Source organism: Lycorma delicatula, chromosome 9 (genome assembly GCF_047948215.1).
Source record: "Lycorma delicatula isolate Av1 chromosome 9, ASM4794821v1, whole genome shotgun sequence".
In the NCBI taxonomy this organism is placed as follows: Eukaryota; Metazoa; Arthropoda; class Insecta; order Hemiptera; family Fulgoridae; genus Lycorma; species Lycorma delicatula.
The window spans coordinates 55,979,120-56,006,569 of NC_134463.1; the positions used below are offsets into that span (position 1 = coordinate 55,979,120).

The 27,450-nt window shown below is 31.4% G+C and overlaps 1 protein-coding gene across 2 annotated transcripts in view; it reads right to left on the bottom strand.

Annotated features, from left to right (window-relative positions):
* LOC142330289 (pH-sensitive chloride channel 2-like) overlaps positions 1-27,450 on the bottom strand; it is a 67,523-nt gene that overhangs the window by 27,659 nt on the left and 12,414 nt on the right. The window contains exons 2-4 of one of the 2 annotated variants that reach the window (XM_075375483.1): positions 5,255-5,444; positions 2,619-2,660; positions 556-788 (exon numbers count right to left, since the gene is read on the bottom strand). In XM_075375483.1, coding sequence (XP_075231598.1) covers positions 556-788; positions 2,619-2,660; positions 5,255-5,444 — 465 coding nt within the window. The remainder of the gene's footprint in view (positions 1-555; positions 789-2,618; positions 2,661-5,254; positions 5,445-27,450) is intronic. The other variant, XM_075375484.1, reaches the window with a different exon arrangement.

The following is a 27,450-nucleotide window of genomic DNA, read 5'->3' on the forward strand; positions in this document are numbered from 1 at the left end:
TTACATCATATGCATTACAGTTTGGTACGTTAGTAACCTTTTAAATATTGTATTAATATGACAACTTCCTGGCTCACAGTTTGTTATACTTTTTTATATTAAAAATAAAATATTTATTTTTAATTTAATTTTTTAAATATTTTAAGAGATATGACTACATTTATTATGTACACTTTAGTTACTTAATAAACAGTTTTACTTTAGATAATTTGGCTGTTTCTACATGGATTGTTATGCTGCCTAACTTAGTAACCTTGCTTATAAAAAATTTCAGTTTCTTGAAATCAGTTTATCTTTATTACTTAAAATAACTGGGTTTATATAATAATTTTATAGTTAATATGAAATTATACGGTCTTTCAACAAGGTGAAAATCTAGCAATATATGACCAGATTACTATCAGGCTTGCCATTCTAGAGTCAATGCTTTAATAAAAGCATTAAAAACCTAAGTATACTAGTAACAGGAATATTTTAAAAACAAATACTGATAGAACACATTTCTTTCTAATCAGTTTAAAAAAAAATCTAAAGTAATAAAAACAAAATAATAACCTTGTCGTAAAGATTACATCACCTTCTGGTAAAATATTAATAAGATGATCTTTATCAGAAGTCATACCCCTCATAACAAGACTATCTCTTTCATTAGCAAAATAAATATGTGGAGCCCATATATGTTCAAGTAACCATTTTTCACCGATAATTTCTCTGTGATTAGACAAATGACTGAATTTTAATCTTGTGTCTCGCCATCTTAACTGAAGTAGCATATGTACTTTAAATTGCTGTAACACATCATTTAAACATTACAAACTTTAATTAATAAATAATCAAACTTGCTCAATGTACATAAAAATTATGAAACAAACCTTAAAAACACGTTTAAAGTGACTTCATCTAAATCTTATTCAATTATAATTTTAAATTATCTTTACTTTATTTTCCAAAAAATCTGGTTAAGTCTGAATATAAAAAAAACAATCTATTTTTTATCTCATATAAGATAACTAAGGATTAAAATATTTAACCCACAAAAGCTTACTATCTTAAAAATGATTAACGTTATGATGAATTTTACTGCCATGAATTATCATTACCATAAAAATTTAAGAAAAATTTAATTGAAAGATTAGAAAATGACAAATCACGTTTGATAGTTTTAAAAGCACATAAGAATAACATAAAATTATAACACTGCACTGAAAAGCCAAGATATTATTCAACAGTACTTAAATTTAATATTGGCACTCATTTCTGAACCAAAGAAACCACTATGGGTAGATGTGTATTTTATACATATACATATGAAACTACTAAATTTACTAAAATAAGTATAATATGATCTTCTATAGCTTACCAAACTTGGGTAAGGAATTTCACTTTAATGTGCATTTTACTACATACAATAAGCAGCCAAAACATGAAAACAATATATGATGTTGGCACAATAAATACAAGGAAACAGATTTAGTATCAAATGAAAACCACCTGGAAGAAACTATTAAAACAGTCTTGAATCAGGATTCCAAATAGATCCTACATTGAAGCCTAGTTGCAAATCAATAAACAATAATTCACAAAGTTCTACAACATTCATAAAGTATATTTATATGTTTACAAAATTAATTTAAGTGCAAGAAATCCAACTGGTAGAGTAAGAATAACTTGTTTTACATTACTTCTTTAATTCCTGATTTTAAAAAAAATATATAAAATGTATTATTTTTTCAACTCATTTATATATTTCTTTGATTTTAATAAAGGGCAAAATTAAAAAGCAGTTTACTAAGTACCAAATTTGGTAGCTACAACATGTTATTAACCTCTAATCTGGCAGTAATTTCATAAAATAGAAATTTAAAGGAAAAACTGAAAATGCATTCTGAAGTCAGTTTCATTACGTTTTTTTACAGTATTTTATTTCACTTTCTTTAGTTTTATTTTTTGGCTTAAAACAATATTGCCTATAAAAAGAATTTTCACACACACACACACACACACACACACACACACACACACACACACACACACACACACACACACACACACACACACACACACACACACACACACACACACACACACACACACACACACACACACACACACACACACACACACACACACACACACACACACATATGCATATGCATATGCAGATATACATATCCATCTAATATAGAATTATCATCATTAGATTATTACATCATAAAGCCTATGTCTTGATAAAATTAAAAACAGGAATGATGAGAAATTAAAGAAACAGTTAACGAGTGTGAGTAAACATTTTCTGGAATGAAGAATATGTACATATTTCCCCTTTTTTCCAAGCAGAATAACAGAATGACATGTGGCTACAAATCACTATACTAAAAAAAAATCCAAAACTAAAAACAATGAACATGACAAAAAAATGAAAAATATCTTCAAATCATCCATGAATACAACATAATTTTTTATATAAAAAATATTTCACCTAAGTTGAAAAACCTAAACAGGAAACTAGAGGAACTTCCTATATAAAATTTAAAAAAATAATCATTGAAATAGGTCTATTTGGTGAAGGGTAAGCAAAGAAGATTTTAATGTTAAAAAAATTATATATAAATACATACAGGTTGAACTGAGAACTTCCTCTTCCTTTTTTTTGAAGTCAGCTAAAAATAAGTGAAATTCATTATGAAATTATAAGATTTTTAATTTAAATAAGTGAAATTATAAAATTTGTTATTTTATCAAAGAAACAATTTTTCACTTAAATGGATGTATTAATGAAAACCAAAATATATTCTGAGAAGTCATAAGATACACCATAATTTAATATTCTTTTTTTTTTAATAAAAATAATGTTACTGGACCTTTATTCTTTACTGAAAAACTATTATTATTGGTAATGTTTATCTTGAAAACAAAGATTTTTTCAGCAAGATAATGTGCCAACACAGTTTGATATAAATGTGTTTGCTGGCTTTGAATAAAAACATTCTAGATAACAGATAATTGAAGGATCAGTATCCTAGGTCGAAATACTAACATTTAATGATGCCACAAACTGATTTCTTCACGTTGGAATATTTCAAAACACAATATATTTACAAAAGTTATGTATTCAACTCACTTAAAGAATTTTAAATCTCCAGATACCTAGTGCAGGCTTTCTTGATTTAGATACACAGCAAGCATCCCAATTCATGTATTAAGTGTACTTATAGCCTGTTATATCTCTGGAATGCCTAGCCAGAATGCATAATTAATTAGAAATCCAATAAAAATGAAAGATGACAGACAAAGACAGAATTATGGAACCATAAGCATTAAATATAACTAGTTCTGCCTTGAACTGCCTACTTTCTATGCAAGAAGACAATGTATCAACGCCATCCTGACACACATTTTAATTCAGGAAAGAATTAAGCAGTTAGAACCATTAAAGCAGATATTAGATTATGTATGAAAAGAAATTAAATATATACTGGACTAATGATCATAAATGACTACTGATGTTTGTTAATGTAAAAAAAAAAAAAAAAAAAACAACTGGGATAAAGAATTCAGTAAATAAGGAGAAATAATTGAAATTAAAAATTTTTTATATAATTACTGTTCAAAACCACACCATTTTTCTAAAATAAAAATCCTATATACTATTAAAAATGATGTAGTATGTATGTATTGTTATTTTACAGCAATATAAATTGATTTCAATCATTCTAACATTATTTATTACTAATAAATTTCCTCTACACATAAAGTGTATATGAAAAAACCTTGGCAATAACACAGGTAACAAGAAATATAATTATTTAAGAGCTCAACAGACAGATACTGACATATTTAGGTTAAGGTTAGCTAGTTTACTGAATACAATGGTTACAATAATATGTAAGTTTCAGTTTTAATCTTGACCTGGGTAAGGTGACTTTTGTTACACTTAATTTTAATATATTATTGATATAATTAACTGAGATTTATTTTTAAGATAAAATCAATAATTTAATATTTAATAAAATTAAATTATTTTTTTAATAATAATATTGGTGAATTATGATATATTTATGAATATATCAATGTTTATTTTATAATGAATGATTATTTTATAATTTTCATTTTAAAGAATGCAAAACATTACAACAAATTAATAAAGGATCGCTGCTTGCTAAACTTGATAGAGTAGACTGTGTAAAAATAAAATTTGTAGGAAGAAAGTTTTAGATAAAATTTAAAAAAATGTTTATAATTATTTTTTTTTTGTTGTTGTTTATGAGGTATATAAAAAAATCTGATCTGGACATCACATGACTTCCTTGTACTCCTATTAAATTACATATACATAATTTTTAAAATGAAAAGTACATAAAATTTTTATTTCATTAACTTCTGATATTTTTTCATATTTTCTTTTTATTGTTATTATTGAATTATTATTTATTTAATCTTTTTTTACAATCAGAGGTTAATAATTATTAATAAATCAATATATTTAAATTTAAAAAAAAAGTTAAAAAAAGAAGGAGATGAAGTCAGATTTGAACTGATGTGCCTTCCCCTTGTAAGATCTAAATATTTCATTAATAAAAATTTTATTTGACTATAACTCTGGAACTAGTGAAAATAAGTACCACTCATGATATATTGTTAAAAAGCTCTCAATGAGGCCTTATTACTGCAGTTAGTTCAAAATCCTCATTTTTTGGATTTGGGCTTTTATGGAGACTTTTAGTCCAGTCAATTGCAATCAAAAGGGGAGATGCACGAGTACATGTTACAACAGTCCTAAATCCAAAATTTCAACATCCTACACCTAATCGTTTTTGAGTTATGCGAGATAAATATGTAAGTATTTACAGACATCATGCCAAAACTGATCAAAATGGATTCAAGGATGGACAAAATTGAAATTTCCATTGAAATCTGAAAACCAAAATTTTTCGCGATCACATACTTTCTTTACTTTGCACAAGGAAGTAAAAATTTTATTAAACAAAGTTATCAAAATTCATTTCTGATGAGAAAAACTTGAAACCTTTTAAAAAATTAAGTCAATGACTAACTTTTAGGTCTTATTTTTATAATTGAATCCGATTGTGAATGGCTAATCTGAAGTAAAATTAGTTCATGGGTTTTGGTCTCTCAGTCACACTTGGCATATTTCACAATACATTTTCACAATATATTTCTACAATCAGGTTCTAAATTTATTTAGTGAATTCATAAAATAATGAATATTAAGACTAAATAAAAAATTACTTACAAGACTTGGTGCATCAAGAGACTTCAAAAAGAATACATAGACTCGACATGAGACTATTAAAGGCCCACCATTAGGATTTAAGGGCCTTACCTGCAGATCATAATGATCTACATGGGTAAGTGTTTTAATAACATCTGTACTTGACAATAGATGTATTTTATTAGCTGTATTATTTAAAACATCAGCATGCCTGAAACAAAAATACTGAATTAAATAAACTTAGATTTAAAAAAAGAAAAAAAAGAAGAATAAAACAGGTGTTGGTTTATGTCATGGCTTAAATTAAAATATTCCAAAAGATTTCAGTTTTATTACAATTCAAACAAAAGTAAAAGATTATCTTTTTGACATGGTGGGTAAAAGTTTGTTTCCCAATAATAAGAAAATAATCAATAAAACAATAAGAAACAACAACAAATTTACAAGAAAACATTTATTAAAAAAAGGTAAATAAAAAATAAGTTATTACTACACATTTAATTCATATCAGATGAACTGTTCAAAATGTCATCTTTCTACTTTTATGCATTCATGACAGTTTAGCATATTTTTTCCAGTGAAGTTTGATTAAGATGTATAAAATTAATTGTTTTCAATTGATGGCTTGAGATGTTTCAGATCATTTTGATTTGCAGAAAATACTATTTCTGACAATTCCTGAAATAAATGAAAAATTGCAAGGTATCAAATTACATGAAATGGTGCCTATTCAATCATTTCTCATTGCCATTTTCATTCTGAAGCAGTTTATCAAGAAAGTTTCAAAACTGAAGAACATAGTGAGAAGATACTGTATCTTACTGTCAAATGTCAAACACGGAGTTATTTAAAAGCTCAGGAATAAGATCTCATAATGTCTCAAGATATGAATTACATGTTATGTTTTCATCAAAGAAAAAAGGCCCCAGACTTTTATGTGATCCCATACTAAACATTAGCTTTAAATTCATTAAATTTCTTCTCCTTAATCAAACGAGGATTTTCATCAAATCAGTAAAAACAATTATTACATTTACTTGGTCATTCAATTTGAATCATGGACCATATTGCTGTGTAGAAAAATGAGGATCTGCTTCACAAGATTTAATAAACTCCTTACAAAATATAAATCTCCCCTTTACTCAAGTAATTTTGGCCTATAAGACTTCTACTTAAATTCCTTAAGAATACTTGGTTAACTTATTCTAGGTGTTATACAAGTTATACGCAAAATAGTGTAAAATCAATACATATCCAATTTTTAAGAAACCTAATGAACTCTTGAGGCATTTATATTTTTATAAAGTGCTTTGTATTTATTGATTTTGGTGTTTTGATAGGATTAATACCCAAATTGAGTGGGCATTGAGGAATTAAGGAACCTTCATGTTACCTAAGCTGAGGTTTTAAAAGATTTTATTTGTAACATCAAATGTTTTTAACAGTTTAGTGAGTTGTTTGAAAAATTATAACAATATTTTACAATTGAACTGCAACAAAGTGTTACAAACAATTGAAAAATTGTTTCAGTATAAGAGTCCAGAGAGTTCATTTTGATAAACAAAATAAAATTACTTTATTAATGAATTACACAACTAAAAAGAGTGTACATTTGATTTTGTTTTTAAAATATAATTTCTTTTATTGTAGTTAACAATAAAAAAAATTAATTATAAATAGTAGAGTAAAATAATTACGTAGTCAAGGGTTGCTGATTTGAAGAAAACATCTAAAATGAAAAATAAACCTTTTAGTACAAAGTTAGTTTTATTTGCTAATAATTAGAAAGCAAACAGAAATAGATGCTATTGCCACTGCTGTACCACTAACTATTTCCTAAATAGTTTACCTGAAAGTAATTGTTCGGAATTTAGTTAAGTAAAGAAGTGTTATAAAACTTATTTTCAAGGGTTGTCTAATTTTCCAAAATGTCTTTTTCTCACTCTTGTTAATGATTAGTTGTATTACTATTTATATCTTTAAGTATGTTAAGATGGTATATTAATTATGTTAAATCTATCTAATACATTTAAATTATTTATTTACGTATTATTATATTTATGTACTTATGTATTATTTATATACTTATTTATGCAGTTGCAATTATTTATGTATTTATTAATTAATAGTTATGTACATCATCAATGAATGTTTGAAAAATAAATTTTATTATTTCCTATCTAATGAAAGCATTTCAGACTTTCTGGTTTGATAGCTCTCAATTTATCTGCAAAAACTGTTTGTTTGCCACCAATAATTTTAAATTTTATATTTAGATTATGGAAATGTTGGCAGGTTAGTTATGGAGAATTAGAAAATATTATATGGAATTCTTCATGAATGGCAGCAGTATGCACTTTTTATTTTTCTACTAACAAAAAAGTAAAATTTTTTTCTTGATTGTGTAATTAAAAGCCATTAGTCTAAATAAAAATAGACGAATAAAATGAACAATTACATAGCAAATTTTGTTAAGTGAATACTACCAATTAAAAATTGAAACTTCCCCAACTATTCCAGAATGTTATAGTATTTAAATCTGAATGCATGGCAAATTGACTTATCATGTTTATTAAAATAAATTGAAAAATATGAGAAAATGTTACAACAGTGTAGAATTACTAAAATTTATAAAGAAACATGTTTATAATTTTTCAACAATTAAAAAAGATGATATGTAATTGCATTAGTGTTGTTAACTACTACTGAAAAATAAGTTTTTTTATTAATATGTTAATTGAAGTTTTCAGAAAGTTAAATATTATCTCTTGTCAAATTTTTAATAAATTCTGGTTTCAACATAATCAAAAATACAACTAATGTAGAAAAAACATACATCATCCAACAATCTTACAACATTGTCACTTTCAAAACCACAAACAAAAGACATAAAATCTGAGTATGATTAGTTTCCAGATTCATATAAGAAATACAAGATTAATAAATAAGAAATTAAATTTGAATAAAAGTTTATTAATCTACAATACAAAGAAAGTGTACTTAAAATAGTTGGTGTACACCTACCCAGGAGTATGCAAACACATAAAAAAGTAACAAAAATACTAATACTATCAATTCATAGAAACTGGGCACATACAGTCAAAGATATTAATGACAAACTTACAAGAAAAAAAAACTTTTTTCTTTTAGCAACTAAAACCCAACACCCAGTTACAATTATGTAAGAGAGACACATTTTTTAAGATCATGAAAAGTGATAATTAAGTCTGATCATGATTCTATGTTGGAATCTTCTGTATGAAAGATAGAAATGCAACTTAAAGATAAAAATGGGTTTCACAGACTTATCAACAAACAAGCACAGCACAGATCAAATATATTACTCAACCACACACTGTAGTATCTCCTAAATATTTTAAGACTGGTGTCATTAATAGCAGCACAACTAGAGACTCAACTACTGCCAGCATATGCAACTCCCTCCAGAAAGTTGAGCGAATTGTATCCTCCCAACACTAAGGCTCCCAAAAGGCGCATTCCTGCTAGGTTGGAAGACTCTAGAAGCGAAAGGACTTCAGGAGAAGGAATGAAATGGAATCATGCCAAGAGAAAGAAGCTCATATGCAGCTAGTCTCCCTTGGCCAGCCCCAGTCAAATAATTCCTCGCTGGTCTAAAGGATTGGAATGCAGCAAATAATTCTGTCCATAAATAAAACAAAATAAATACAACCACTACTACTTGTAAATAAATAATTACCGCCCGATAAAAGAAAGACACAGCAGCAAGGGATTTTTGTTCAGGTTCTGCGATTAGTATGGAGATACAAATTCTTCTTCTATCCTTGCATTCCATTCCAACTCAACTAATGAGGGAGCTCAATAATTAATTACGAAAAGATTTTCAAAATTTCTGCATAAAGTAATCATTAAAAGTTAAATAATTTTTAAAAAGTGTTACCACATATTATCATGGTGACTAGCAAATTAAGTGTTAATTGAGTGCTGATTCAGGCAACATCCTGAAGTTATATTCTTATAACTTCTGGAAATTAAAATGTATGAAGGTAACTTTACCAACAACGAAAGCCAAATTTAATAAACTGTTTGCCAGCTGCATTATTATTATTGTTCATTAATTTATATACCAACAACAGGTTAGAAATCCAATAACAGTTATTGATGAATAATAATAATTAATATTTCAATATGAAGAATGCCATATCTGACCAGGACTCAAACATGGAACTGTGGATGAAAGACGAGAGATGCTACCACTCTATCATGAAGGTGATATTTAGTATTTAAAAAAAATAGTTTTCTTCTGTTGGGAAGAATGGCAAATGAGTTGAGTTCAAAAATATGAGAAATACAAATATCAGAATCTAAAAGTTCCCATACATATTTTTCCTTTCAAATTTAAACAACAAAAACAAATATTTATACAAATTGTATATATGTACGAACAATTTTTATAACATGAAATTATTGTGATTTAAAATGAATATCTGACACTGTGCAGCTTTGTTAGTTACATACATAATTTCAAGGATAATAATTGTTTGTGATTCCACATAATTTAATCTTAAATAACTGTATGAGCAACTACTACTACTAGTGTTAATATTCTCTTTAAAAAAGTAATTTAAATTGCAAATGATAATTCTTTGTTTTGAAAAAAAAAAACAGTCTTCAGATCATATAACAAGTACAAGATTAAGAAATAAGAAATGAAATGTGAATAAAAGTTTATTAATCTACAAAACAAAGAAGCGGTACTTTAAAAACTCTACAATTAAATAATGAATATAGTTCACAGAGAAATGAATATAAATGTACTTAATTTATTAAATTACACCACCTGTAATGTTAATTAAATTCGATAGAGAATGTAACATGTATAACAATGAATCAAAATAGTATTTGTAATTACTGTATAAATCAAAATGTACATTTAATACTGAGCAAATATACACCATCAATAAACATTAAATTAGTGAATAAAGTCAACTGGTTAGAGTTAATAACTTAAACAAAGATTTACAAATGTTGTATTTTAGATGTAGAAAAATGTTTTAATATTACAGAAAAACTAAAGAATATAGAAAAATCAAATCACAATTTTTATTTCTGCCTTTTTCTCTTTAAGTATATTACGAAAACTTGATAATGTATGTAAAATTCCCTTCTCATCCCCCACCTGCAAATTAAGCTCAATGGTGGAACAGCCATCTCTAAGCCCTCAAACATGCATAGTTTTCATTTAGACATTTCCTTACCTTCCTTACCTTCTAGGGTCTATCATTTTCTTCTACTTTAAGGAAATAAATCTTACTTAATCATGACTGATAATGATAGCCAGTTTTCATTTGTCATCCTTTGCAGAGTTTATAACTGGCTACTACAATTTAAAGTTTGATGCAATAAAAGTATGTTCAGAGTTGGGAATGAGTTATAGTGTAGTGATTATAATGGTAACGAGGAAAAAAATTATCCACAATTTTATATGTTTCAAGAAGACACCAAACACTCAATATAATCTGAACAAATTTTATATAAGGTAGTGTAACACTAAATATGATAATTATTTTTATTATTATTGATAACAAGTAAAATTATGAACTTGAAGGAAAGATTAAATGCTAAATTTACTTTATTTTGGTATTGTGACTCAAAATATTTAATATGAACTTTAGCAAGTACGATAAAATGAAGGAAAGGTACTCAGGAAGTTTTTTTAGTATTCTGGGATAATACAGATGAGAGTAAGAAAGAAGTAATGGAGATTGCCAAGAGAAATGTACTGGCCCAGATGTAGTAGCACATAAAGAGTGCTGATTACTTGAACTGGTAAAATCCTCTGAAAACCAGAGAATGAAATAATAAAGAGAGAATGGCAGGATTAACAAAAGGAAACTACTGTTCCATTGTAGTGGTGGGATGTTGTGAGAGAGCTCATACAAATGCTGAATGTTAGGAAGGTAGATGCATTTTTTAAAGGAGTCAGAAAATCTAATTTTACTTATAAGCTCTTTGACCATTAGGGCTATTGTGCAGCCACAGGGCAGAAAAGGAGTCCCTGGATTGGTCTGCAGGCATCCTGCTAACAGATACCAGAAATTCTCAAACTTACAATCTCAACATCATCCGTAGGAAGAACATAACATAACTATAGAATAGATCATGGAACAGAAGGGTTTAGATAAAGAAACAAGGTGAGTGGTGACAATAAATAATCTCCCAATCAGGGTAGATCACATTAATTTGTTATCTTGTGTGGACCCACTGGAAAAAACCATGAAAGAAATGGAGGTAGCTGATAATACAAGATCACAGATGAAATGTGATTTGAAGACCCATGGAAATATCATGAGGTGGATGAAATGATATATATATATATATATATATATATATATATATATACAAAAAAAAGAAGTTGCAAATTGTACTATAACAAAATAATCTAAAAGCCAGCATGCTAACCACTACTCCAACTGATTGGAAATTTATATTAAATAAGTAATCCTTGAGAAATTAAATTAATTTAATTAGGTTGCTGCTTTTCTTAAGTCTTTGTTAGTGGTTTAAAATCAAAGAAAAGAAATACATATTAATGTTCAGTAGAATTAGAAAAAGAATTGCAAGTCATTATATTGCAAGAAACAACAATAGTAATAAAGTTGTGTCCTAGTAATAAATGGGTATTGAAAAAAGAAGGACCTGAAAGCGATAAAAACAGCAGAATGATGCTGTCTAACCTCAAAGTAATCGAGAATAGTGCATCTTTATACCTTAGGTATATTATGAATCACAGCAAAAAAAAAGAGAAAAAAAACAGAAACAGATATTGTAAATTAGTAAATTAATGCATTTAATTTATGCCTTTAAAAAAACAATCAATACATACACTGCCTCAATTCAGTACAGCAACATTAGGTTTCTTTATATTCTATCAATAAATTTAAAAAAAATAATAATAAAAAGTTTTTAGCTATTTTCTGAACAGATAAACACGTCATAAATAACATGAAAAATTTAAGGAAATTGTTATCGCAAAAAAATAAAATTGTTTGTTAGGTACATTATTTTATTACAATGATAAGATAAATTTGTTTTATATATTACAATACGGTTAATAATAAGAGCTTAACTTAGAATATTATGAATAACAGTTTGATAAATAGAACATAAATTAAACTTCCATATCAAAGAAAAAAAAATTATGAAAAATATAAAATGCAAAACATAAGATACCACATAAATATTAGCGTAACTGAAAAAACAGCAAAGGTATTACTAAAAGTTACTTTTATTTTTTACCTAGAAATGTTTCAGGCTCTATTAATACATTTTGATGAGGATTTTAAAAGTACAAAATTATAAAAGATATTCTAAATGTTGCCAACCAGGAAACCTACTAAAATTTTGTTAATACACATAAAAAGTAATAAGTTAGAATAAATCAACAGAATACAACAAAGTAACAGGAGTGTTTTGTAGCTCCTAAAAAAGATCCAAAAATACCAGTGCAGAGTTAATGAATTACCATCGTCTGTGTTAGCTCATATTTACCAGTAAAATAATATAAAATATTTAAATTCAAATGAATGCATCAAATATAGAAATTTTGATTTTTAAAATCAAATTTTTTTTACACATCAACCTGATGTGTAGATTTATCTCATACCATTCATTTAACCTTTGCAATCATCCTAACTTCAAACTTTTATGACTACCTTTTACAAAAGACATATCATCTTCAATGTAGTGTAGTTCCCATCAGAATGGGGCAACAACTCACACTACCAGAACATTCATGGCAATTGTTCAAGATATGTTTCCAGTCCACATAATTTCCCAAGGTTAAGATAATCCACAGATGGCACATACTCCATATCTCTCTTTTTCTGTTTCGCCTCTGGACCACCGTAAAGTATTACTTCAGAGGAAGAATGAGAATGATATGTATGAATATAAATGAAGTGTAGTCTTGTACAGTCTCAGGTCGACCATTCCTGAGATGTATGGTTAATTGAAATTCAACCACCAAAGAACACCGGTATCCATGATCTAGTACTCAAATCCATATAAAAAACTGCCTTTACTAGGACTTGAACCTTAGAACTCTTGACTTTGAAACCAACTGATTTGCAATGATGAGTTCACCAGTAGACCAACCTGGTGGGATTGGGGGCATGCTTATCCAGATGAAAGCACTTCATCAATGCATTATGAAAGCATTATTGATCAATAATCAATGATTTTGCATCTCTAAACTTTTAATATATGATCAAAATAAAACTTTTTTTTTCTGTAATAAAGAGTAAACAAAGAATAGAAATAGAGTTTATAAAGCAACAACCATGCCATCCCTGAGATTGTGCGGTTGTAAAAGTATAAACTGAATTATAAATTGTTTGGCCAGACCTTTACTAGAGGTTTTATTTCTATTAAGAAATGTTCATTATATCTTGCCGTATTTATTTAAATTAAGCAAATATCAGTTTATAGTATACTAAATCAATTCAATATGAACATAAAACATGAATAATACATAAAAGTCTAAATTCATTGTTTTACATAATTTTTATAAGGTAATTTACAATTGGTGCTTGATGTATTTTTTTCTTAGAAAACTAAATATATTATTATTTTTTTTTAATAACAAAGCGTAATTTAGATTATGTGAAAGTAGTAAACCAATTCAATTGTTCAATCGCTGCAATGAAAGAAAATTATATGGACAGATGGAGAGTAGTAATTAGCTAAATTTTCAATTATAGTTTATTTCATTTTGCTGACTAATGCAAAACATACTATACTTCAACATTTCACTTGCACATAAATGAAAAAAGAGTTATTCATTCTATAAATGTAATTATAATTAAATTTTTATAAATATTGTAGTAATCTTGAAAATTATCATACATACAATAATACTAGTAATCTTTCATTATATGATGTCAAGACTGTGCAAATGTAATTGTTTTTTTCCAATCAGTTATAAAATACAATGTAAATTACTTGAACAGTAAAGCAAATGCATTATTACATTTTTAGTTATATATGTTGTAGGCAAATTGAAAAAAATCAGGTTTATGCAATGCACCTGGCAATTTGTAAATTATAATTTTAATCTAACCAAACTTAATCTATGTTCGCTAACCTTTGTTCTCTAGTTAAGTTAGCAAGCAAAGTGAGCGTAGTTTGGTTAGATTATATTTATAATTATAAGCAATAATGCAGATATATTATATTTCATTTTCCATTTAGCCGAGCACATTGCAATAAGCCTGATTTTTCAATTTGGGTTTGTGTACTGGGATGCTCTTAAAACATATACTGTAAGGTACATCCAATTTTCACAATTCAAACAGGTAATGTGATAGTGCATTGAGGCTAACTATTATATACATTAGGTACGCTGTAGATCAACCAGATTGTGGCTATTTGGAAACCATATCAGATGAGAACCAACCAGACTGATTGCTTTAAAATTTGTAGGATACATTCTTGTTATCCCGGGCATAGACCAAGACCATAGACTCCTTAGAGGTGTAGTTTTGAAGTAAAAATATTTATTAAAGAAAAAAAAAAGATTAATCCTTTTACTTCATTATTATATTATTTCTGTCACCATCGCAATAGAAATAATATGAATTTTTTTGGCATCAAAGGTACATGTACTTTAGTTTCTTTTTCAGGTTTTTATGAAGTCTGAATACTTTAATTGTTATTTATCAGTATTATTCTCCCAGCCATGAGGGTAACGAACAGGGTGGGGATCCAGGAGGATCTGTCCCTTACTAGATGGGAGTGGCGAGCAAGGCAAGCTCTGTAACCCTGGGTTGGCTCCAGGGCTCACTTGGGCTGACCTAGGCCATGGGGGTCTAAGTGGCTCCATCTCTTGGCTAGACTAGTATTCATATATATAATTAATTTAAAATTAATATACATATTAATTTGAAATTTAAACTTTTTGTAAAAAATACACTTTACTGAATTGAATAATAAAACATTTGTAAAAAACTTACTTCAGAACATTTTCAGTTATCTTTGTTTTCAATCAAGGATACTGTACTTTATTTGTTGTTTAGTTTATCTGAGGTTTTGCTAACCAAACCCCACAAACATTGACAACAACCTTGATATTCTACACATGCACAAAATTTTACTTCTTAACAGACTTGAACATTAGGAAATATACAAACATATAGCAATTTTTATACTAAATGAACAGATCCATTTTAAATTCAACACACTTTAATAGGGCCTGCCTAATAAAAAAGAAGAAAAATCGGCAATAACATCAGTAAATATTCACTAGCATTTTACCCCATTTATACAGGAAATAGACCCACCTACCATGCTGAGTCCGTATTTTGTTTAGCGTTGACCATGTCTTACGTAGCAAGTCAAAACCCGGCGGCCTTTGAATAGTACATGGGATTTGGTTATTCTGCTTTGTGGTCCATTCTCGACACCAGGCGTCAATTAGGTCAAATCCGTCCTCTGTGGCAGCAATTGCTGTTTTGATAGGTGGCTTTCTAGACCGAAGGCGACCCCGATTGGCATCCTCAATGTCCTCATGTATTGGCAGGTTTCGATTATCCATAATCTTCTTGTAAGAGAGTAGAAGAGCGTTCATACGGCGCAGGTTCGGGGGTGGTATGTGGCTCAATACCGGGAGCCATTCCACGGGAGTAGACCTGATAACCCCGGCAATCATTCTCATCGTGTCATTAAGTTGATCACCAATTCTATGAAAATAAGGGCTGTTAAGCCACACTGGTGCACAATATTCAGCAGCCGAGAAGACCAGGCTACGAGCCGATGTGCGCAAAGTAGAAGCCGATGCTCCCCACGTCATTCCACAGAGCTTATATATGATGTTGTTTCCCGCTCTCAATTTCCCTACAGCTTTCATTAGGTGCTCCTTAAATGAAAGCGTTCTATCAAGTGTCACCTAGGTATTTCGGTGTGCTATTGTGAAAGAGCCACGTATCCTCAAATAGAATTTTAAGCTCCCTATTAGCAAACTTGTTACTCAGATGGAAGCATGACACCTCTGTTTTACTAGCATTCGGTTGGAGGCGCCATCTCCAGAAGTAACTCCCCAGTTTCTCCAGGTCAGCCATCAGGACCTCCTCCAACTCTTCAAATGATTTACATTTTATTGTTAGCACCCAGTCATCGGCGTAGCCATGCTTTTTAGATCTCGTCTCTGGCATGTCCGCAACCTAGAGGCTGAAAAGGAGAGGCGCAAGTACCGACCCTTGTGGCAGGCCATTCTTGAGTTTCCTAGGTGAGCTTATATCGGATCCCATGATAACTTAGAACATTCTGTCGTTCAACATGTTATTAAGGAGGAGAACTGTTAGTTTGCATGGGATTACACCGAGGAACTTACAAATCACGCCTTCTCTCCAGACAGTATCGTAAACAGCTGATAAATCAACAAACGCAGCAGAGGTTTTAACATTTCTTTGGAACCCCGCTTTAATGTACGTTGTGAGCGAGAGAACCTGGTCGGTGCAACTTTGTTTTGGCCTAAAACCTGCTTGTTCAATCGGTATAACATCATATATCCTCTGACAGATTCTGTTGTAGATAAGCCTTTCTAGTAATTTACATGTCACTGATAGCAATGCTATAGGCCTATAGCTCTTAGGTAAGTTTGCTGGTTTCCCCTGTTTCAAAATGGCTACTACCTTCGATCGCTTGAACTCTCTAGGCACGCTACCGGTCTGCATTATGTCAGTGAAGAATCTGGCCAGCCAAAGTTTTGCGTATTTTCCGCACTTTAATAAAAATTCCGGATTGATACCATCGAACCCTGGTGCAACATCTTTGAGCGCCGACTCAATCTCTTCAAGCGTAAAAGGGCGAGCGTACTCAGTCTCTCCTGCCTTCCTCCTCAAGTTCCTTAGTTCGCGTTTTATCTCAACTGTGTGCGCCCTGTCTCTTGGTGCTCTGGATGTTGCCACTATGTGGGATGCCACGGTGTTTGGGAGACACCCGCTTCCTAATTTTCCTAACAGAGTCCATGCACGACGACTCGAAGCCTGAAAGTTCAGGCTTCCCACCGTTTCCGACCATTTCTGTTGTCTTGCAGCATCGAGGCTATGGAGAAGCTCGTCTGCCACCTCTTGATCGCCCGTCTCGAGGAAGCTTCGGTAGAGAACTTCGCTATTTTGGGACCTCCCTGAGATATATTCTCTGCGAAACCCTCTAGGGATGTACTTCTTAGCGGTACTTGTTACCGCTCCAATAAATCTGCTATAGTTTTTGCTGATCGGTGGTTTCCAGCCTAGGCATTTATCCAGATTCCTAGAAAAATTTTCCCAATTAGCCTTTTTGAAGTTCCATCTAGGGCAGGGTACAGAGATCACGAGAGAAATTCGACTACCTGCCTCTATAATAACTGGACGGTGCTGGCTGTGGGGAAAGTCGCAGAGATCTTTTCGGGTGACTAGCAGCGGCTGACCTTTGCTGTAATTCGAGGTGAAACATAGATCCGGGTTATACTCCCGCCTCCTAGCCGCTGATTTAGAAGTAAATCGGTCGTTAGCATCAAAGACAAGACTAAGATTCTCATCCTCAGCCCATCTCACCAGAGCCTCACCGTTCGCATCACAATCCTTATATTTCCATTGCTCATGGTGGGTATTAAAATCACACAAGTAGACCGCAGGATGAGGTCGTATTTGGATTACCGACGTTGGCCACGATACAGCTGGTGGTTTATAGATATTGGACACTGTTATACCTCCGATTTTAACTACAACATTATGAATCTCTCCATTTTTTCATTTGTAGAACGTCGTAATGTGTGCCATTAGGTTCTTGTTCGACGTAAAGCATCATAGCCACATAAAAAACCTTTTCTAATTCCGTATGCTGTTCTGTTCAATGGCGGATCGTAGCTATAATTAGTGGTGGGGGAGGGGGGGTGCTGCACAAGAAAATTTTTTCTGAGCCTTTTCAAGGCCACAGTTAAAGTTTTCTGTAAAATAAAAGAACCGAAAAAATGTATCAATACAATAGCTGGAAGCAGGATGATAATTTGGTTCCACATTTTATCACATTCAAAAATATGGTACACGGTTTGTGACATTGCACTTAAAAACTGTATTCGGTTTAACCGAAAAAAATAATATAATGTCAATACAGATAATATTTTTTAGTATTATTATAACTTAATAAAATGTCCGCTTAAAAACTCCATACTCCAACGTTACTTAATTTAAATTTTTATGTACACAGAAACAAATACATAATTAGTTTTTACTAATTATCTTCTCTTTCGCCCTTCCAGCGTGTTTTTTGAACAGATTTGGCAAAGAGCCTTTTGCTTCCGTCATCTTTTGATCACTACTGAAAAAAAAAACAACTAAACCACTTTTATATTCTTTCTATGTGCACATAGTTTCCTATGTGTACATTCGCAGAACAGCTAAACACCACGCCGTTGGAAATGTGAAGCGCACAGTTCCATACTAAGATTTTTGTAGCTTTTTCATAAACTGGGGGATGGGTAGTGACATTAAGCTTAAGGATTATGTATTATACAAGTATAAAGAAAGAATTAAAGAAAAAAGGACTCATATTAAATGTTATCGATAATATAAAGTTTAAATATGGGATGCTGCAGTTCCACAGTGCCTATACGCGACCCGCCACTGGTTTTGTTGTATCGTCTTCGTCTACATGCCATTCTTCTTCTTCGTCTTCCTCATTAGGTTGCTTTTCTCTTGTTAAAACTTCAATAATATCATCGTAGTTAATAATTTCGTTCTCTCGTCACTGCATATACACTCGTTCACGTCATTCGTATCTAATAACGCTGCACTTTCCATGTTCAGCTCACTCAAATCGTTTAAAATTTCCAATATCTTCAGGATCAGGATTATGCGTCTCATCCGCATCGCTACTGCTACACGCGCCATGAATTTCTGTAGACGTTTCCAGCCCTTACTTATTGTCGCGGATAATATTTCATTCCGGCCACGGCTACGTTCTAAACTGCGTCACTAATTTTAATTTTTTAAATTAAATTAGGCAATGTTACATTAGCGTCTTCTTTTTCTTCTACAATTAAAGATAAAAATTTCTTCCGGTACCGCCTCTTTAATAATTCTATAACCCCTTGATGAAGGGGTCAACAGTGTTACACTAGGCAATAGAAACTGAGCCTTAAAGTTATTTCTGCAAGCTCGTAGTAAGAAAGATGACACAAAGTATCGATCGTCTAGGAATAGCATAGCTTTTTAGGTATTTTCTTATTTGTCGTTTTACTTTAGAAACGAATTCGTGATGAAACCATTCTTTAAATAACGAAGAACTCATCCATGCATTTTTTCTGCTGTACAATACACTGGTAATGTCTTTTTATTGATGTTTTTCAGCGCTCTCGGATTTTTAGACTATCCTACTAAAAAAGTGGTAATTTACGAGTACCACTTGCATTACAGCAGGCAGCTATCCGGTCTTTTGATTTCTTATATCCTGGAGCAGCGTGTTCATCACGAACGGCCATCGTTTTATTGGGCAGCAACTTATATACAAGCCCCGTCTCATTGACTTTTTTTCTTCATCTATGAATTCTTTTTTATGAAGTTCATAAATTTTTCCGCTGCGGCGTGGTCTGCAGATAATTTTTCACCAAATTTGACCAACAATTTATGTTTTACCAACGATGTAATCATCCTTCACTTGCTGTAAAGTAGTACTGCTGCTGCCAGAACCGTTCGGTGAAACGATTTTTCCATTCAGAATAATAATGGCTTTTTCTTTTAACAGAGGTCCACCGATAAATGTTCCATTTTCTTGAAGGAACCGCATCCAAAGCGCCTCGTCTAGTAAATCTAAGACAAGTTTTTTAAGGTGCACCTCCACTGAAGAGCCACTTGACTGGCCTTGCTGCGTGCAATAAGCTTCGATCTGTTAACGGGTTTTACCAGATCTTTAACCGTTGTTTCACCAACACCAAAACCTAATGCCACTGATTTTACCGATTGACCTTTATCTAATTGTTCTAACACTTTCAGTTTAATTTCAATCGAAACTACCACACGTTTTCTTTTACAACTCATAATTGCAAGTACAAATAAAAAGTAAACTGTACGGAATTTTAAAGGTTACCTGAAACTAAAAAAATTGCAGCTATCGGTACGTAAGAAACATTACATTATACTGAGTAGACATAAAAATAGACGAAAATAAAAAGGAATCTTAAAAATTACTGTACTGTATTGAATTTAAACTAAAATTTAATGTACGCGTACTAAATAACTTACGCACTGTAAGTCCGTTACTTAAAAGACGGTTATTTTTCGCAATCGCTATAATATGTACGTACTGTATAATATAACTTTTCACTATATAGACGGCACTTTACATCATACCATTCAAAACTATACCGATGTGATGATTTATGCAAGATTATAACGCAGTTATTCATCATACTGAAAAGGTTTATAAATAAAACCGCTTAACGCTGTGCTTCCCAAACTTTTCCGAGTCGCGGCGCCCTTTTTCAATTAAAATTTTTCCATGGCGCCTTATCCTAAGTATGACTATTCGTAAGTAAGAAGTAAAAATAAATAAAACTCGTGTATGTTCATTATTTTTTTCTTCATTAACATTAAATTAATAATTAATATAAATGTCTTGGTTCAATTAATTATGAAGGTTTTACAATATTTCGCGGCGCCCTGTGAAGAGACCACGGCTGCCCGGTGCGCCGCGGCGCACAGTTTGGGAATCACTGGGTTAATGTATCGATGTTGTGAAATTAATGCTAGAGTTAACAGCGTAAATTGTCTGTTTATGTTTAGGCTAGCTGAGGAAATAAACGAGTCAGACACGATGTCATACAGTAGTGTATAAAGTCTACTTGTGTAACGCATTTTACACTTCATACAAATGTTTCCTCTGCATGCAGGCCTAATTATTATCCCACATAACCAATACAGTACTGTACTTGTGTAGGAGCTAATTACATTAAATCATACAAATAAAATTATAAAAAATAAGTTGGAAAATTAATTATTTTATAAAAAATTAGAGGGTCGTTAAACAGCAATTTTAAAGGGTTCGGTGGTTAACCCGAAAAGTCGGTTAAACGGGGGACGGATAACAGGGGGACTACTGTATATATCATCTATAGCCAAGATGATCTGAGATATAAGTATGAAGGTAGTGAGAAAAATACGTGGATGTATAATTCAAATATCGCCTAGACATTCATCAGTCAATAATGATATCGTTCCTGGAAACAGTAACTATATTTTCTCTTACGTACTGGCTAAACCTTCCGCAAACAAGTCGATCGTGAAAGGTTATTGTGAATGTCGAATTGTCGACCGATCGACAAGTCGACTTTCAGTCGGAAATGAATGAGGTCTGCTGCTTACAAAATCACTAATTTATTTATTTTTTAATTTTAGTATTATGATCTCGGATATGCTGTACACGTATTTTTAATGTATTTAACAAAATAAATAGGAAGAATGAAAGTTAAAAAAAAAACCAAACCCTTACCAGGAATCGAACCAGAGACATATAATCTAAAAGTAGTACGCTAATAATACTGTAATAACTAGCTGACCTTCAATTCTTACTTCTGTTATAGACCCGTACCGATCATTTATACGTTACAGATTTCTCATCCTATCTGTACGGTTGCTGACCGTGGAAGGTGGTCCGGTCCGGATCGATGAATTGCAACTATAAATGCCTCCGACTGTTAGATATTGGTTTTAAGGTAAGGTAAAAGTCGAAAGGTCAAAGAATGATGTTAAATTTATATTTTATAAATAATTTTTTTGCAACATACATTATAAAACATTAACGCTCTAAAAAATAGAGTTTTATTTCGACATCTTTCAGCCAACTGGCAAATATGATGCGATTCTCAATAATCGATACCTGTTAATCTTTAACGGTAATTGTTCATTTCAACATAACTGTTAGAATCCATACAAACTAATTGTTGTCTTAAATATCTGATAAGTGATTATATTTCATTATAAAAGAAGTCTCTAAGAAAATAAAATTATTTTTAACAATTTCAAAAAAAAAGAGGTACTCTGTAAGCGAGTAGCATAAAAAAGTAGGTGGAATTATTGGTCCCAAGTTTGAAAAATACATGTCAAACGCGACTCAAGCGATGTGATGCGAGCTTAAAAATTCTCATAAACTTTGTTCAGCTCGTCTTCTTTTGACTTTTAAAGAAATAAAAATTTTTACAAAATTTTCTCTGGTTCTGAAACAATAAAAATATATAATCTAAACTATTAAGTCAGGACAACTAAAAAAAAATCCTTGATTGCGCGCTAGTATCGATTGTAAGGCATTCTGCGCTTCCGCCCTCAACCACCATATTTCTCCTATTACGGTTAATAACTTAAACACATTCGTACGTCAATATATCATATAAAAATGCGCAAAAAAAGAGCTGCTACTATTATTACTATTACACCAATAAAGCTAGACATTATCAATTATGTTTACTGTAATTAACTTCAGTATTATGTCGTCGAATTAAACTAACAAATCATGCCAGTGGTTACCGGCCAGTGTCGGATTTTGATAGCCGGCACGTCAAGTTGGAAAAACCAGCGTCTCTGACGTCACACCCACCTTCTATTCATCATTGAACACTCGATTCTTCCACTGTTCCCGTACTTAAATTCTCAATCTACCGTTTCTTCTCGTGATTCTTCTACGTTTTTGTGCGTTTATCAAGTTTTTTTATCTTACTAAAGAATTTCTGAGTAGTTTAAAATATTTTGCAATCAAATTATTTTTCTGGGCATTATCATCGCGAATTACTTTAAAAAATATCCCCATGTCAAAATTTTTCATTACTTTTTTTTAAATGACTAACCAATCTGGTCGCTTTTTAAAATAAAATTTGAAAACTATGTAAATATTACAAATAAGATAACATGAAACTCATAAATAGTAAGTAAAAAATAAAGTATACAAAAAAAAAAAAGGAAAAAAGAAAATTGTGGCGCGCAACAAATACAGGTGTTTAAAAAGCGTCGCAACCTTATGGCTTCCGTGGCGCGAGTGGTAGCGTTTCGGCCTTTCATCCGGAGGTCCCGGGTTCGAATCCCGGTCAGGCATGGAATTTTTCACACACGCTACAAATCACTCATCTCATCCTCTTAAGAATGCCTAACGGTGGATCCGGAGGTTAAAAAAAGCTCTTAAACACGTTGTAACGTTTGCTGAGGAATAGTAGCAACACATCATTCAATTTCATTTGCTAGCTATTCAGGAATGGTGTGAGGATGACTTTTGCAAGCAGCATCCTTAAGGTATCCCACACGAAAAAGACAGAAGGGGATAATTCAGGAGGCAGAAGGGACCACAACTCCTTCGAAATCACTTTTTCATGAAAAAGTCATAGTGTTATTGGTTGTATGAGCCGTAACATTGTCTTGCTGAAACCACGACTACTCTAGCCGGTCTGCAGGTATAGGGTTTACAAATTTTTCTACACCATACATCTACATACACCATCTGTATGTAGCGCTCACTGTTCACTGTGCCATGAAAAAAATCTCATAAAGATTCGCCTACGCAACACTGCACATCAAATACCCACTTTTTATCCGTGCAGAGGAGACTCGTACAACTGATGCGGATTTCCGTGCATCAAACAAGTGAATTCTGAATTCGTCAGATCAAAACCAATCATCGAGTTCTACCCAATCTGGTATTACAGAACATGAACCATTGACAGAAAGCTACACATTTTCCAGGTAACAACTCGTGAACAACACGAATTCTGTTCGGATGCATCTCTAAACACTTGTGCAATGTCGTGTGGGCATTACCAACGAAGTGCCGAGTTAGATACAATATCTGCCAGACTTACTTATCTACCGCCTACCTACCAGATTGGCTAGATAGGCGTCACACAGATTTCTTGGGAATTACACAATATGCAGCTTGCGATCAACTTTTCTGGTGTTAACACTTCGGTCGACCACTTTTGGCTGCATTTGCTACATTCCCTGCCTCTTGAAACTTGTCATACAGTCGCTTGATGGAGGACTTGTTTGGTGCATCACCAATACTTTTCTATGAAGGCATTCTGGGTCTGGGCAAAACTGACACATCTAATATATTGACAGACAATGAATATTTTCTGCTGCATTGTGTAATCTATTTTCCTCAATTCAACTTGCTACAAAAGGAAACATTCTTCAATAAGGTTGTGTCACCTTTTGAACACACTGTATATCGTCTGTTTATTCCTACTGAACTGACTACCCTTGTGGAATACCATATACTATTTTGTGAACCAGCTTCTTTAAAAATGTGAAGATACTGGGGAGAAACCGTAGAGCCATATAATTCTGTACTGCATTACACGGAATCTCCCTCTGTTAACACTAACCTTAGTATAGCAAGCGTCCCATATACCTGTCTGTGTGTCAACACATGCCTCTGTATCACATTATTTAAGATATTTCTTAAATAAGAGCTATAAGATACTCTTTTTAAGGGCTAAAATTTAAAAAAATGTATTCTTAATAAACAGAAATTATTTTAGTTGAGAAACTTGTAGTTTATCAATAATGAAGCAGAAAATTCATTGTTTAATGATAAGAGACCGAATACAATTTTTAATTTATCTTTCTATGAAAGTTTTCAATCATGATAACATTAAACGGTTACCCCCTCTATTAAATTGTGTCCATGGCAAGGGGATATCCTTTTTGATTGATTAAAAATCTATATCGAGGGTTATTCAATTGCTAGGCAGCGCGCATTACGTCGTAATGGACAATGTTTCAATGGTTATTCTCTTTTTGAGGTAACTTTACTCTTTCGACTGGGATTGCCCAAAACTACAATGCACAGCTTTTAATCTAGACTTTAATTAACGGATACTTTTTTTTCATAGTAAATGTACATATTAGATAACTGAGAAACTTGGTTTATCGAAAATTGCACTGAAACTTTATTGTTGAATAACATAGGAGACCTATCTTTCTGTAAAAGTTTTCTATTGTATATGAATACTAAACAGTTATTTATTTGAGTGGTTAGAGTTTCATGCAGCTAGGCTTATAGGCTTATGCGTTTTTTATGGTAAACTTTTATCTTATTTAATTGTACATAAGGGGACGTGTTTAAGCCATGGTGGGCAATCCTAGTAGAGAGTTTGAGTGGTTTGACCTGTTTTTTTTTTCATTTTCAATAAAGATCTTCTAAAACGATACAACAATAGTTTTAGTCAACAAGAATTTTTATTTTATAGAAACAAAAACAATGGAATGTTTCGTAAAGAATATTTTGTTTATTATTATTATTCATTTGTAATTCATCTTTTATTTCTATTGTTTGGGCTTTTAAAAATTAATTTTCGGTATCTAACAATGATGATTGATTAAAATAAAAATTTTCATAAGAGTTTTAGAGGACGTCGGTCAGTTGTGTCCGCCTGAAAAAGAACCAGGTTAATTGCGTCCCTCATAGTACATTTCACCCAGTAAACACCATCCCTCGTAGGAAATTTTACCTTGTTATTCCGAAAAATTGATCATAACAATGAGTATAGATAATAAGTAATAGGTATAGTAATAAGTAAAAGTCGTGTGAAATGAACTAGTTGAGTTAATCCCGTGCTAGATGAACTGCCATTACCGCACTAGCCGTGTGAACTGTACTATACGAGTTAATCCGGTGTTAGACGAACAGCAATTGCCACACTAGTCGTGGTAACTGTACTAGACCAGCTAGACGAGTTAATCCCGTGTTAGACGAACAAAAATTGCCGCACTAGCCGAGTTAATCCCGAGCTAGTCGAGTAAACTGTCGTTAACCGTGTAAACTGCACTAGCCGATCTACACCACTTAATACCGGATTAGACAAGCAAACTGTAGATTGTAACGTGATGAGATTGTTATGTGTCAAATCTAAATTATTCCGAAAATCTAGAAATAATAAATAAAATTTTTTATCGGTATAAATATATTTTTTTAATCTTTTGATAAATCTCAAATGGTAGGAAATTTTCTTTTTTCATAAATTTTCAGTGTTACTGTGTAATTATAAGTCTGGTCAGTATTGATTCTGCTCTCTCCCAAGAATTTTTATAATTAAAAAAAATAGATTAAATTTGTAAAACAAAGTAATAAAATGGAAAATATTATTGGAACTTAATTTAAAATAACTTGGAATGGAACGGTGTTATATTTCTTATAAAATTTTTACTTGTGACTTAAATATACAACAACGCAGATAGTTATTGAAAAAAATAAATCATCAAGATCAGAAGAACTCCTAATTAAAAAACGATATCTAATGAATTATTTTTTACTTTTATAAAAACAATATGAGAAGCTAAAATCTCGTGCGCCGAAATACTTTGGAGCTACAATTTTTTGGAAGAAATTTTTCAGAAAATTGTTGATAAGATCCAAGCAGGGATGCGATCCTCCTCGTGCTGTGGTTCTGGATAGGTTGAAGAAATTCAACTGAACAGATAAACTCAACGGATCAGAACCATAGTTTTAACTAAAATTACACTCAATTTCCCAACAGACTAAAATAAACCATACATTATGGAACTTTCGGAAGAATTACTTCAGGTGGTTATCGGAAATAAAAATCGACCGTTACAATCAGCAATGTAGCTGGGCCTAAGGATTCTGGTGAGTCCAAAGCCTTCTGGAATCCCAAAACCAAAATTAGAATCACAAGTGCTTTTGAAAACTCTTAACATATATTATCTTTTAAAAAAGATAAAGGAGCGTTAAAAAAATTCATAAAAGTACCAGAAAGTACTAGCTGAATGAAATAAAATAAGGAGAGGAATACGGTAAAAAGAATGTTGAATAAAAAACAGATTGTTTTCAGGAACTAAGCATAAAAATATAACGAACAAAAATCTGATTAATCCAAGTCACATTTGAAAATAACAGATATTTTCAAGTACAGAAAACATGGTGATATTATAAATCAATAGCAATAATTATTAATTTTATACTTTTGAAAAAATACTCACAACAAAAACATAATAAAAAAATAGAATCTAACTCATCTGGAAATAAAAAAAGTTTTTTAATAAATGCCAAAAGTGTTACGGCAGTCAGACAAAGTTATATATTCTTACACAACTGTCCAAAGAGGACTTTAATGTATTTAGGGTGTATGCATGTAAGTTTATTCCTCCGTAGCAGCTCAACGGCTGAACCGATTTATATGTATGACCCCGCGCTGGAATCCT